Source organism: Drosophila busckii, chromosome 3L (genome assembly GCF_011750605.1).
Source record: "Drosophila busckii strain San Diego stock center, stock number 13000-0081.31 chromosome 3L, ASM1175060v1, whole genome shotgun sequence".
Taxonomy (NCBI): domain Eukaryota; kingdom Metazoa; phylum Arthropoda; class Insecta; order Diptera; family Drosophilidae; genus Drosophila; species Drosophila busckii.
In genome coordinates this window covers 2,808,811-2,820,722 of record NC_046606.1, presented here as the reverse complement: position 1 = coordinate 2,820,722, position 11,912 = coordinate 2,808,811, and the positions used below count along the sequence as shown (strand labels likewise).

Here is an 11,912-nt window from a genome sequence, read left to right as displayed (position 1 = left end):
GTTTCGCATTCACGCAATAACATATCGGTATCGATCGATTCATTTGTGAGCCTGGCTTTGGGCGTTGTTTTCTTTGCTGCATCTTGTAAAGCATATAATTTTATATTTATTAATAAACGAATCTATGTGTAGTGCAAAAGTTGAATTAAAGTGCCACAATTTGCTATTACAGTTACTTATAACTAAGCGCAAATGGTAAGTACAAGAAATCGAGTCAAAAACGTGTCTCCAATTGCAACGCCACTACAGCCACACCCAAGGAAAATTACAAGTGGCAAATTGGGGTTGCAAGCAGCTTGATTGTTGTTAGTGTTGTTGTTGTCGTCAGCAACATAATTGTTTACCTTCATTGCAGACAATAAGAAGTCGTGCCAGAGCAAGTGGTTAATTGAAGCAGAGGTTACACCCTTTATAAACAAGCGCAGCAGCTATAGCGGCGTTTTAACCACACCCATAAGCATAATAAGATAGATCCTGTGGGACTATGTCCACAATCGACGACGAGCGCAAAGCGTATTTAAATAATCCATATTTTAAGGGTCACATTTTCGGCAGTTTTAAGCCGTTTTATGTGACAATCGCCATTTGTACAGTAGTTCTCGGCTCGATTATTATATTAAACATTATCTTGGGCTGCTGCTCCAAGCATCGCAAGTATTGGCAGGACAGGCACTCCGGAAATCGCTGGTTGGTTTCCATTTGGTCTTCAACGCCGCACAAGCAACCGCCTTTGGACTTTACTGAACTGAAGGACGCTTCCTATTTCGAACGTTTCCATGTGAGTTATTTGCCCACTTATATTGCACAAATAAAAACAATTGTTTTATATAGCCCACCACGCACCAACAAGTGTTCCCCAGCGACGTTGTCGTATCCGTTGACGACTTAGAGCCCGTGCATCAAGCGCATCACCAGCGACCACCGCGTCCGGAGGGCCGAACTTTGCATCAACAGCGCCAGCGCGAAGAATACGTGGAGCTGCAGAAGCGCGAAAGCGACATCTAAACAATGGCTCTTTATTTTCTATATCCTGCCGTAGCAGCTTTGGCGCTCTTTGTCATTGGAGTCGTCATTGTTATGCTGCGCTATGGGCCACGACTATGCGGTCTGCGTCATCATGCTCTGCCGGATAATCACGACATTCGGGATAAGTCCTATGAGCATGAGATTAGCTATGCATAACATTTTGTACGCATTTTTCTTTTGCACCTAATGCAATTGCTTTTTATATGTTTACCAAACCTTAACTAACGTAGTTTTCTAAGTTTTCAATTATCAATCCCATACTAACTCTTGACAAGCACAAACAACAGATACAAATTGTAATAGTTTTTGCTAAAATACTTTCGAATATGCAGTACAAAATTGCCACTATATATTTAGTTATCGTTCAGCTTTCATATCAATTTATGACGAAAACCATTCCGTGCCTTTAACTGTAAGTCGTCCAAGTGTCTTTAAAAATACAAGAAACACAATTTATACAAGTTACATAGTTATGCAAACCTTTACATTTGTATGTATTTATACATTCATATCATTCCGTCCAATAAAATACTTTTGAATAAACAGTAATCAACCATATTTTATTTTTTATCGTACCCAAACAAGTTTACTTTGCGCACAGCAATGCAAATACTTGATAGCAACTGGTACTTCTCTTCCAGAGACAAAAGATCCGAGGAACCAGGACCAGAGCAAAAATCATATGACGTCATGTCTGTGAACTTGATTGTTTGAAGAAGCTTAGTTATATACTCCATCCTTTTCTGCTGCTCAAGATCGTCGTTAGGCATAGGTGCATTGTTGTCCGCAGGCTTATCAGTCAAGTCCTTGCTTTCATCTATTTTATTTTGATTTTCATCCTTTACGGTTTCTGTTTCATTTGATGGTTCGCTGCTTGCGGTATTTATATTCGTGGATAGTGCCCATCGTTTCATTCTGTATCGATCCATATCTTTCTGTTCATTGCTGGATGCGGTTTTTTTCTCTGCTGTTGTTGTTTGCGATGAGTTTATACTCAATCCATGAATTTTGCAGTACTGATCTATTAAATCAAAACGTTTTTTGTTATCTACATAACTCTTGAATTCAGTAATAAATTTTAGAAAGATTTCCGAGCTTAAATCGTAAACGGCTGGTGAATTGACATATTTTTGGTAGCAGAATTTAAATTGCTGTAAATTAATTAAAATATAAGTCAAGTTATTAAAAAATAATAGTTCCTGAATATTTACATGTAGTATTGCGTTAATCAGTTCATTGTCTTCGATTTGATGCGCGTACTCGAACAAGTCAATGGTAACATCTGCGTCCATCCCATGATCAAGACGTCGTTTTATAGAATTAATACAGGCAGCACACATTGCATTCACCATAAATTTCTTGCTTAGGTAAATCAAAGTTTGGAGTGTCTGTAGGTCATAGGTATCGAGATTTTTGTTGTCGTGCCAGTACAAATATTGAATAAACTTCTGGAAATCTGTACCGGATACATCGTCGAGTACAATGTTTTCCGGGGTTTTCCCTTCCTCAAAATCGCCCTCAAACATGCGCTCAAAAACCGGCGAAGCGCTAGAAATGATTGTGTTTACATTTAATTGAATATTTAGACAGCTTTTACCTCATTACCTCATTAGTACGAATTTGTGACATTTTAGATGAATCTTTTCTCCATCATCGGCAAAAACAACAAAGCTACAGTCAGACAAATGACCGGTCCTGAGCAAATACTCCATGCGTTCCCGTGGTCTGAAAAGATTCAATTCCAGTTTATTGATCGCACATATAAACACTTTAATACTTACTTAAGATCCTGCCAATTTCCATCAGACTTTTGCATTTTGAGAATTAAACTTTGGCGACGCAAATAATTTTCGATAACACTTATGTCGATTAGCTTGCTATCAGTGCTGTAAATTGTTGCACACTGTGCGATCAGATGTTTACAATATTTGTCTCAAATTAGATTAGGAAGCCGAATAAAATGATTTTATTTATTTACATTTGGCTAAATTTCGCCTTCGGCCTACTGCCGTACACCCAGGGGAATATAATAGAGTGCCCCGGCCGGAGCGTGCGTCAGGTGCGCGCCGAAGTGGACACATCTGCAGAAATTTCTTTAGTTTTTTATTACGTGTCTTGGTCGAGTGAAGCGCGGCAGGCGCGTTTGGTGTATGATGGCGTTGCACATTACTTTAAGGACTACGCATCGTTCGGCGCTATTGATTGCTGGCATCTGCAGTGTAACTGCAGTCACACACATCCACAAATACCTGGAATAGCGGCGAACGGCGGATATCCGGACCTTTGGCCTACGCTGATGGTAAAATATGGACAGAAGGTGCATCTCCGATTGCAGTATCAGGGCGCGTGGCTCTTTGAGGATCTAACACGTTTCATGAACAATCTGATACAGCCCATTGATCGAATGCATAGCGCAGTCGAACTAAACAAGCTATGGGCAGCTGCCGATGCGGTGGTGTTGGGACTTTTTAACTCTGCCAATGAGCAAGTGTTCAAGCGATTTATGGCCACATCAGTACACTGGCTGGAATACGATCCGGACCGCAACGTGCGCTTTGCTGTCGCTTTTGGCTCCACAGCTAATCAAATATTGAAAAGGAAGCCAAAGACACTGCCGCAATTAGTGTACATTGATAACCGTCATGCAGTGCATATCTACAACGAGTCTAGGACTTGGCTACCCACGGAGATTATGAATTGGCTGCAGCATAGAGTTAATCCGCTATTGACAATGGGCTATGGCACTCCGTCAAAGCTTACGCTCAAAGCTCGTCACACGCCTGTGCTGGCAATGGGCATACGTATGCACCATCAGCATCAGACACCGTCAGTTATGGGCGTGGATCTGCAGCGCAAGGAACATGCCGACTGTGACCAGCAAGACACAGAACATGTTAAATTGTCGCTACTTCAAATGCCAAAGGAGCTGTATAAAGCAGGCTTATTGCCAACAAATTGTGCCAGCGTTTGGCAGCTTAACGCAGCTGTGTTCATCAATTACTATCGCATTAATGCCTACCTCAACTATTTGTGGTCTCAACAGGTGCACGAAAGTCAGCTGGCGACGGAGGCGGATCAGCTCCTGACTATGCACAGACGCAATCGGTGCCTTGCACAGACACACACCAAACAAGGCACACCGTCTTCAAAGATACGCATAGCCAAACTAATCTCGGCCTATGGACAAGTCATGTTACGTCATTCAACTGAACAGAACCAGACGCTGGCCGTGGCGCTCTTTGATTCTTTTAAATACCGAGATTTTCTTAATCAACTTGGCATCGATCAACATCCGCATGCTCTACATAAGCGTGACTCTGCTGGCGTGCATGTTTTCATTGTGGATGTGGACTCCGAAGCGGTGTATGTCATGCCTCAACATCCTTTTTCTACGCTGGCCTTAAAGGATTTTATCAAACAATACTATGCCGGCCAACTGTCTCCTGTGCAAAAGAACGCACTCTTGCCTGCAATTCCAGCCACAGAAGGAGCTTTTATGTCAAACTACAATCGACACTTGCTGCTCGAAGCACTACAACATTCCAATGCCACCAATGTTGTCTTAATTTACCGAACAGACTGCCCACTCTCCGCCGTTTTATCTCAGGTACTCATGCAGGTTGCTGCCTTGCTTCGTAGTCCTGAACTCAACTTTATACGCTTTGAAGCTCGGTCCAACGATTTACCTTGGGAATTGACTATGGATTACACACCCAACTTGTTCGTGTTCCCACAGTCGAGTCCTACAGAATCGGTGTTGTTTCCTATTGATATACGCGTGGATATGGCAAATGTTATGTCCTTTATACTAGCACAGCTGGAGCCGGAGTTGCAACTGCGTTTGGTGTTGGCTAGTTGCCGTCGATCCTTACGTCATGCCCGCAGTTGCTTGGACTTTGCCAGAGGATTGGTGATGCAACATATTGGTCAATACCTTAAGTATTGGGAAACATATGTTTCAGAACGAGATTCCATTTTAAAGCATCTCAAGCAATTCAATGAACTGCATACGGCTATTGAAAGCAGTTTTAGATCATAGTAAATGGATTACGTTAGTCTAGTCACTACTAATATGAAGCTCATTAATTAAGTCCAAAAGCAGTTAGGTGAATTGTTGATTCCTAAAATTAAATTGTAAATACTTCACATAGAATATAAGTTATTTATGTACATAAATAAAGCAATAAATGATAAAATGACTATTGAAATCAAACATCTTTTATTCTTTTATAATTATTAGAAGTAGCTGCCATGCTTCTAACATTAAATTAAAAAACCGTTGGGTAAAATTTATCGGTACACAATTATAAGAGACTTACCAACACTTGGGCGCATCAATATGCAAATATAAACAAACCGTCGCTTAAAATGTCTCGAAATTCGGATAAACTCAATATTATAGATCAAAATACATTCCAAAATATTAAAAACGATAGTTCAGATAACTTACCAAGAATACTGCGCAGCTCCAAATATAAAAACAAGCACAAAAAGCAGCAGCCATGCACACTGCTTGACTTTGTTGTTGTGCCTTGCAAGAAACCAAAACAAATCAAGAGACAGAAAGCTCCACATCTGATCGCGGCGAGATGCACTGTTTCCTTTAAGTTCAAGCACAAGGGAAAAGTACGTTTACATGCAAAGCGACGAGTAACACGACTAAAACGCATTATCAGTAAGCATAGAAAATGGAAGCAGTCTGCTGCGGAGCGTGGAAGTGTGCTAGAAAATGAGATTCAGGATGAGCCTATAGAGCAGGAAGGCACCTGCTCTGATTTTGAACTATGCATAGGCGGGACAGAGGACAACATACAGCCAGATATGTTACAATTGACAACAGACTTGGGACAGATGTCGTTTAATAAGGAAGAGAGTAGACAGCCTATGCATGCAATACATTCCCGTCGTTTTAGAAGGTTTGTATCAGCTGATTGTTATTCAATATCTAATTTTTCCAATTCATAGTTACTGTGACAATTGCACCACAGCAATGCTAAAGCAGCTGAGCACTCAATTGTTAAGCGACTTGCATCGATTCCAAAAACGCGCCTATTCTAACAACGAGATCAAAGCAAGAGCACATCCCCGACTTGTGGTGGGCTTTCGAGAGGCAATGTCAAGACTGCGCATAAATAAAGTAAAGTTGTTGTTAATTGCGCCCGACTGCGAGTTGTGTCCCGAGAAAGGTAACTAGATTACTACTCAAAATATCATTATTAACATATTATTAATGCAGGTGGATTGGATGAAACCATTGAGGGGCTGAAACTTGTCTGCCAGCAGCAAAATGTGCCCTACTGTTTCTCACTGAAGCGTCGACAGTTGGCTTATGCGCTGCAAAAGCAAGCACAGATATCTTGTGTGTCCATTCTGGACTACGACGGTGCACAGGATACTTACAAGCAACTGCTGGAGGAACTGAATACGGCGCGTGCTCAATACAAACGCTTGACTGCAGTGTAAGCTTTATTATGCGAGAAAAGACGAGAGTGCCAAAGAGTGCTTGAAAAAATTGAAATTGAGATTAACACGAGCTACAAATATATAAGTTTAAGTCAAACTTATTGGTGTCATCATTGTGGTAACTAAACTGTACAGCGTGGAGCTAACGTTATCGATTTCAGTAGCAGCTCCCACTAGTCCAGCGGTTTCATTGAAGCTACTAAACGACTGTATGGCCTCCTTGGCCTGCTGAGCCGCTAAATTGAACTGTATAAGTATAATAAGATAGCTGGTAATGCCACCACTGACGCCATACAAGGTTTCCATATCCAAAGTAAAAAAGCCGCATGCTGAAAAATCCATGGCATGATTAAGCAACTTCAGAGATAGATGATTAACAATTTCGTAGACTGCATTATCATCGGCCACAACTCCGCACTTGTGCAAGCTAATTCCAGTGCGCTTCGAGGTCAATGAAGTCTTCCAACTTAGATAAATGAGATAGATGCATTTGCCGGATGTATACATCAGGAATATAGCTGTTATAACCGGATTCTTGGCGGTGCGAAACAACGACGGTATTATTTGCCCCTGTGTAGCGCAGTAGAGAAAATAAAGCTGAGCCGTAAAGATAAGAAAACCGTAAGCCATGAGCGCAAGTATAGGGTAACTCCATAAACCATTCATTGCCTTGCCAATCTCACAGACCTCGTCGTGCACTTGACAAAGATTGTTCAGCTTTACCTCCACCTTGGCAGCATTGCTAAGTTCGCTCTCAGGCGCAAGATTAATCATGCGGTTAGTATTAGCCCGCTGCAGTTTGCGTGGCTCCTGCACGGACTCACCAAAGGAGTTTAGCGAATGGGCAACTAAAATAAATCAGAACAGTTATATAAACATGTAATATATGTAGATATTAATACTCACTTGGCGCCACTTTGTTCTTGCCTGCGGAAGCCCTGTCCATGCCACTCAACTCCTTGTAAAGATACTCCAGATTACTGTCATACTGAGGTGGCTCGGTCTCATCGGAAAATTTATTTTCAGCCTTGTACAGCCAGTCTCTATACCTTTCATGCTCCGCCACCAAATCCTCCAGCGTTGCATTGATAGCCTCGAAACGTTCCTTTAACGCATACAACGATGCCGCAAACCAAATCTTATCCATTGTATTTATAAAGGTTGGTATAGCCGTAAGGATCCAGAGCAATGACAGCACTTGAGTATAGTCAACTAGCTTAATATACGTAGATACTAGTATGGAGATTTCGAATATAAATGTTAGAGCAATCATGACACGTATGCGCTTCGAAATGCTGCTGTTGTCCACTAGACACTGCTCTAAATAGAGACGTTCATCTACTTGTCGAATGCGTTCATAAAGTTCACCCAGCTGCCCTTGATTAAGTAAGCCCGTCAACTGATCCGTGACCATCATGATTAGGCCAATATAGGTCAAAAACAGGCCAATAACAAAGGTTAAAGTGCCTAGAATTTATAGAAAGAAATAATAATAAAAATATCTTACAGTTGTGTTCTTACGCACTTTGAGAAGCCTTCAGCGAGGTATCCTCAGCGCCAAACCAAAAGATTAGCAAATTATAGAGCAACACGTAAAAGACTAAAACTCCCAGCATATAGAACATGCCATTGCGCGACTTTTCCAAAGCATGCTTTTGGCGTAACTGCTCTAGATCCTGCGGCAGCACTCCCACCAGCTTGGAGATCACAAATAACTCTTGAAATTGTTGCAGCAGTGGCTGCACCAATTGCCTCGGCTGCGACATGCTGCGTGCTGGTCACTACAAGTTCAAATGTTGAATTGAATGCAGGCAGCTTTGTTGGTCACTTGGGCACTTTACCTAATTAATTCGGTGTGTAGCCTGATTAAATAGGTTGGCTAATCGATACAATCAACTAAAGCAATCGCGTTTAATGTTAAAGCATTCGTATTATGATGAGAGGTTTTACTTTATTGAAATAAACATCAATGCTATTCAAACTCTTAATAAATAATACAACTCGAACCAAAAAATAGGCATAACACATAAATACTAATATTACAAAGTAGAGCATACTATAGACCATATTGCAAATTGCAGTTGACTTGGTTGTCTAACATTTTTATTACGTTTTTAATGTTTTGTATTATATTTTCATGTAATCCGAATTGTCCTTGCTTAGCTGTACATTATCGTATGCTCATATATTTGTTTAAAGTGGATGTGTAGAATTTTATAGCCAAAAGGTATGCACGCCGTTGCGCTTTTTTGAAATTTTTAACAAACGTCTGCGTAAAAAATGCAACGCAAGATTACTTCCTCTTGCGACGATCAGCCTGCTTTTGCTCCTCCTGCAAGTAGAATAACATTGTAAGAAAATAGGTTAATACTTGCTTCCAAGGTGATAAATATAGTTTCACAAATAGCGCCTGAGCAAGTCAAACTTTGAAAGCAAAAGACGATTTTTCGTAAACCTGGAAATAAATATACTTCCTACTACTCTCCTAGACACATTTGTGAAAGTATACTTATTGCCTTGGATATACGAAAAACTAATGACATATATACGGCATACCGTCGATTTAATGCAATAACTTTTTAAAAAGAAATTGTGTTCTATATGTTTTCTTAAAGAATTTGGTTTTTGCTTGTTTACAATCAGGTTGACTGACTCAGGTTGCTATTCTCTTAAGCCATAAAGCTCTTGAGCTGTAGAAAAGTTGACGATTGTTGCCTAAGCAATAAATTATTGCAGTTATTTTGCTTAAGTTACCTTTTGAGTTAGGATAATCAACAAACGACGGAACATGCTCAGCACGTCAAAGAATAGATCCAAGGCATGCTGTACTACATCCCGATTGCCCATGCGGCACTTCTCCACGATGTTCTGAGTATCGTAGACGATAAAAGCAGCCATGACAAAGACGCCAACATACAATTGAGTCTGGAAAATATGATGAGCGTTAGACTTTATCTTTATATAAATAGAATATCAACTTACTATCTGCACAAAATACGATTTGAAGATCATGTTGAAGAGACTCAAAAGCGCCATGCAGTTGATAACGCTCACAAGCATGCCGCCCAGGTAAAGATATTTGCCCTGTTCGGCAAGCAAAGCGGCCAGCGATAGTGATAAGAAGGTCACAAAGGTACCGGTCAGTGCGGTTAATATAATAGCCGGATTAATGCTGGTTATATAGCCTAGCAATGGACCCAAGGTTTGACCAGAACAGAAGCCGAAGGCATAGAGCATGCCGAGACGTGTGTAGTAGTTTTTGCCATCGTCCTTATAGAAATGCAGGCAGAGCACCAACACCAATGATGCAATGGCAGCCAGCATACCCAGGTCTACAAAGTCACGCATCTGCAACAGAGCCCCCACTGCTGTGGCAGCAGCGGTGCTCGCCAGCACCATGTATACCTTCGACAGATGCTCACGTATGTACGGCTCACTGGGCGTGGAAAAAAAGAAATATATGTAAATATTATATTAATCGCATACGTGTTTGTTTTGAGCCTAGTGCTTTCAAGGACAATTGATTTTTGTCCGACCAACTGTTGATGTGGCTCAATACCATAACAACACGTCAGCCCCAGGCAATGTCTAGTAGTTAAAATGATGCAAGGTGTCTGTAGGTGACGTTAATTTACGTTTTGCGACTTTTGCACCATGAAACTGCAACGGTTTGGGGTTTGGAGGGTGGCAGAAGCGCACGGGGGCATGAGATTACATATGTACATATAAGTATACTCACTAGCGCTCGCCGAGTCCGTTCATAAAACGTTGGTAACGTTCGTTGAGATATTGAGCTGTATCCGCCATAATGTATCTTTGAGTTTTCACTTGATTACTTGTTTTCGATGTTTTCAGTTTAATCGAACGGAGGAGTTCTGAATGTGAATTTTTTATTATCAGGGCTTAATAGGCAAACTGAAATATTTCAAGTGGTCTACTACGTTCCTGTGTTTTCTTTGATGTATTTCACCCGTAATGTTGACATACATACTAGAGGTGTCAAACCATCGATGGCACTATCGATATTTCAACGGTTGATTTTAAGAGAAGTTTCTAGATTGCTTATACATTTTATTTGAGTGGGCAAAATATAATCAAGCGGGGATCGTATTTAATGAATATTTTTACAAATAAAACCTTTTGATTACGGTCCCTGAAAGCCAAACTGAATAAATATTGTTAGACCAATAGCTGTCAATTTTAAGCGTTATTACCGATAATATCGATGTTTTAATTTCAATCATCGCCATTTTCGATTGCTAGACACAGAAGACAGGGTGGCCATATTTTTCGATACGTTATTTTTTGACTGATGTTAAGCAAGCGGTCGCACGAACGGCAATTTAAATGTAACTGATAACGCAAGCCTCTTTCCAACAAATGGATTTACATTTATTTCAGACTATTTGCGCTAAAATCAATTGAATATGAATTTGTGTATATTTATAAACAATAATCAAAAATATAAATATTAAATAATCACGTGGCCTTAAATATGAGTGACAAGTAAGTATATGTAAATGCAAAATTACTAAATTTCATTATTTTAAAAGAATAAGTTGCTTAATTTCTAAGTTTCATAAATATTTTTGTAAACATTACCTGTTTGCATGATTTACAGTTTAAATATATATGTCAGTTTCTCTTGAATCACAGTTAGAATTGTACAAGACTTGTTTGATTTCTTTTTGGCCGTTAAGCTCATAATACTTGTTAGATCATACCTATAAAGTTACAGGTACTAAATGCTAAAGACTATAATTTACACAAATGTCATTTGGATTCGGATTAGTGCAGCAAATTGTAAGCTGATTAACATTTACAAATGTTTGTGTACATCGTACAAATAAAAATTAAATTAAAAAAAATAATTAAATACATAGCAACTACATAAAAGCGTTTGATTGCGTTCAAAGAATATTCTACGTTAAAATGTTAAAAGCTTGTTTAGATTTATAGTCATATTTAGGCTAAGAGTCACAGGCGAACAGAATACGCATTCACACAGCTTATTTACATACAATCGGTTGACTTATCAATGTGATAAGAACCAGTGAGCATTTAATAGATAACGGCACTCGCACACGATATAGCACGACTTAAGTGTATATAATGTAATAAATAAAATAAAAGTTTGAAACTAGATTTACAAAACAAGAATCTCTTGAAATACAATTGCGTTTTTTGTTTGTGGCCATATTACGGCCATGATTTGCAATCAAATGCAAGTGTTAATATAAGTAACAATATTATTAATAATAAATGCGTTGTAGTTGTACAATTTAAATATATCAATTCGTAAACTAGATTATTGTTTTTATCAAATACAAAAAGACACACACAACGCAGCATTGTTTGAGTATTGCTTTTTTTCGCACAATATAATTGTTTTAATTTTTTGTTTGTTTTTGTTTTTCATATAT

General features: G+C 39.5%; 7 protein-coding genes across 9 annotated transcripts; 4 read left to right on the top strand and 3 right to left on the bottom strand.

The window, feature by feature from the left end:
• Positions 1–64: 64 nt before the first annotated feature.
• Positions 65–1,023, top strand: LOC108600862. Its single transcript, XM_017988668.2, has 3 exons — positions 65–195; positions 356–778; positions 832–1,023. Exons 2-3 carry the CDS (start codon positions 485–487, stop codon positions 1,003–1,005), a joined length of 468 nt encoding a protein of 155 aa, XP_017844157.1. The 5' UTR covers positions 65–195; positions 356–484; the 3' UTR covers positions 1,006–1,023.
• LOC108600864 lies at positions 998–1,551 on the top strand. The gene has a single exon (XM_017988669.2). The coding sequence runs from the start codon at positions 1,009–1,011 to the stop codon at positions 1,180–1,182; it is 174 nt and encodes a 57-aa protein (XP_017844158.1). The 5' UTR covers positions 998–1,008; the 3' UTR covers positions 1,183–1,551.
• Positions 1,552–1,568: 17 nt separating this feature from the next.
• On the bottom strand, positions 1,569–2,966 carry LOC108600861 (CG11714). Its single transcript, XM_017988667.1, has 4 exons — positions 2,808–2,966; positions 2,632–2,751; positions 2,238–2,574; positions 1,569–2,177 (listed from the first exon to the last, which is right to left on the bottom strand). The coding sequence occupies exons 1-4, from the start codon at positions 2,840–2,842 to the stop codon at positions 1,587–1,589; spliced, it is 1,083 nt and encodes a 360-aa protein (XP_017844156.1). The 5' UTR covers positions 2,843–2,966; the 3' UTR covers positions 1,569–1,586.
• A 16-nt stretch (positions 2,967–2,982) lies between these two features.
• Positions 2,983–5,179, top strand: LOC108600860. The gene has a single exon (XM_017988666.1). The coding sequence runs from the start codon at positions 2,987–2,989 to the stop codon at positions 5,063–5,065; it is 2,079 nt and encodes a 692-aa protein (XP_017844155.1). The 5' UTR covers positions 2,983–2,986; the 3' UTR covers positions 5,066–5,179.
• A 215-nt stretch (positions 5,180–5,394) lies between these two features.
• On the top strand, positions 5,395–6,577 carry LOC108598970 (selenocysteine insertion sequence-binding protein 2). Of its 2 annotated transcripts, XM_017985743.1 has the most exons (3): positions 5,395–5,942; positions 5,992–6,212; positions 6,263–6,577. In XM_017985743.1, exons 1-3 carry the CDS (start codon positions 5,395–5,397, stop codon positions 6,487–6,489), a joined length of 996 nt encoding a protein of 331 aa, XP_017841232.1. In that variant the 3' UTR covers positions 6,490–6,577. The 2 variants fall into 2 exon arrangements, with proteins under 2 accessions (XP_017841232.1, XP_033149492.1); XM_033293601.1 differs by lacking the exon at positions 6,263–6,577 and having other exon boundaries at positions 6,015–6,159.
• LOC108598969 (gustatory receptor for bitter taste 66a) lies at positions 6,577–8,255 on the bottom strand. The gene is made up of 3 exons (XM_017985742.1): positions 8,015–8,255; positions 7,396–7,956; positions 6,577–7,337 (listed from the first exon to the last, which is right to left on the bottom strand). The coding sequence occupies exons 1-3, from the start codon at positions 8,253–8,255 to the stop codon at positions 6,577–6,579; spliced, it is 1,563 nt and encodes a 520-aa protein (XP_017841231.1).
• Positions 8,256–8,420: 165 nt separating this feature from the next.
• Positions 8,421–10,455, bottom strand: LOC108598726 (bax inhibitor 1). 2 transcript variants are annotated; one of them, XR_001915106.1, is made up of 5 exons: positions 10,229–10,455; positions 9,472–9,925; positions 9,244–9,414; positions 9,046–9,179; positions 8,421–8,821 (listed from the first exon to the last, which is right to left on the bottom strand). XR_001915106.1 is itself a non-coding variant. In XM_017985455.1 (4 exons), exons 1-4 carry the CDS (start codon positions 10,294–10,296, stop codon positions 8,783–8,785), a joined length of 732 nt encoding a protein of 243 aa, XP_017840944.1. In that variant the 5' UTR covers positions 10,297–10,453; the 3' UTR covers positions 8,742–8,782. The 2 variants fall into 2 exon arrangements, 1 of the variants encoding a protein (XP_017840944.1); XM_017985455.1 differs by lacking the exon at positions 9,046–9,179 and having other exon boundaries at positions 8,742–8,821; positions 10,229–10,453.
• Between the last annotated feature and the right edge of the window lie 1,457 nt (positions 10,456–11,912).

Excerpts from the sequence above, each read along its gene's own strand:
- LOC108600862 (XM_017988668.2), top strand. The coding sequence starts at position 485 with ATGTCCACAATCGACGACGAGCGCAAAGCGTATTTAAATAATCCATAT. Across the intron at positions 779-831 it reads CCTATTTCGAACGTTTCCAT|CCCACCACGCACCAACAAGT; the intron begins GTGAGTTATTTG and ends TGTTTTATATAG.
- LOC108600864 (XM_017988669.2), top strand. The coding sequence starts at position 1,009 with ATGGCTCTTTATTTTCTATATCCTGCCGTAGCAGCTTTGGCGCTCTTT.
- LOC108600861 (XM_017988667.1), bottom strand. The coding sequence starts at position 2,842 with ATGCAAAAGTCTGATGGAAATTGGCAGGATCTTAA. Across the intron at positions 2,752-2,807 it reads GGAAATTGGCAGGATCTTAA|ACCACGGGAACGCATGGAGT; the intron begins GTAAGTATTAAA and ends GAATCTTTTCAG. Across the intron at positions 2,575-2,631 it reads CACAAATTCGTACTAATGAG|CGCTTCGCCGGTTTTTGAGC; the intron begins GTAATGAGGTAA and ends AATCATTTCTAG.
- LOC108600860 (XM_017988666.1), top strand. The coding sequence starts at position 2,987 with ATGATTTTATTTATTTACATTTGGCTAAATTTCGCCTTCGGCCTACTG.
- LOC108598970 (XM_017985743.1), top strand. The coding sequence starts at position 5,395 with ATGTCTCGAAATTCGGATAAACTCAATATTATAGATCAAAATACATTC. Across the intron at positions 5,943-5,991 it reads CATTCCCGTCGTTTTAGAAG|TTACTGTGACAATTGCACCA; the intron begins GTTTGTATCAGC and ends TCCAATTCATAG. Across the intron at positions 6,213-6,262 it reads CGAGTTGTGTCCCGAGAAAG|GTGGATTGGATGAAACCATT; the intron begins GTAACTAGATTA and ends TTATTAATGCAG.
- LOC108598969 (XM_017985742.1), bottom strand. The coding sequence starts at position 8,255 with ATGTCGCAGCCGAGGCAATTGGTGCAGCCACTGCTGCAACAATTTCAA. Across the intron at positions 7,957-8,014 it reads CTCGCTGAAGGCTTCTCAAA|GCACTTTAACCTTTGTTATT; the intron begins GTGCGTAAGAAC and ends TATAAATTCTAG. Across the intron at positions 7,338-7,395 it reads CAAGAACAAAGTGGCGCCAA|TTGCCCATTCGCTAAACTCC; the intron begins GTGAGTATTAAT and ends GATTTATTTTAG.
- LOC108598726 (XM_017985455.1), bottom strand. The coding sequence starts at position 10,296 with ATGGCGGATACAGCTCAATATCTCAACGAACGTTACCAACGTTTTATG. Across the intron at positions 9,926-10,228 it reads AACGGACTCGGCGAGCGCTA|TGAGCCGTACATACGTGAGC; the intron begins GTGAGTATACTT and ends TTCCACGCCCAG. Across the intron at positions 9,415-9,471 it reads AATCGTATTTTGTGCAGATA|ACTCAATTGTATGTTGGCGT; the intron begins GTAAGTTGATAT and ends CATATTTTCCAG.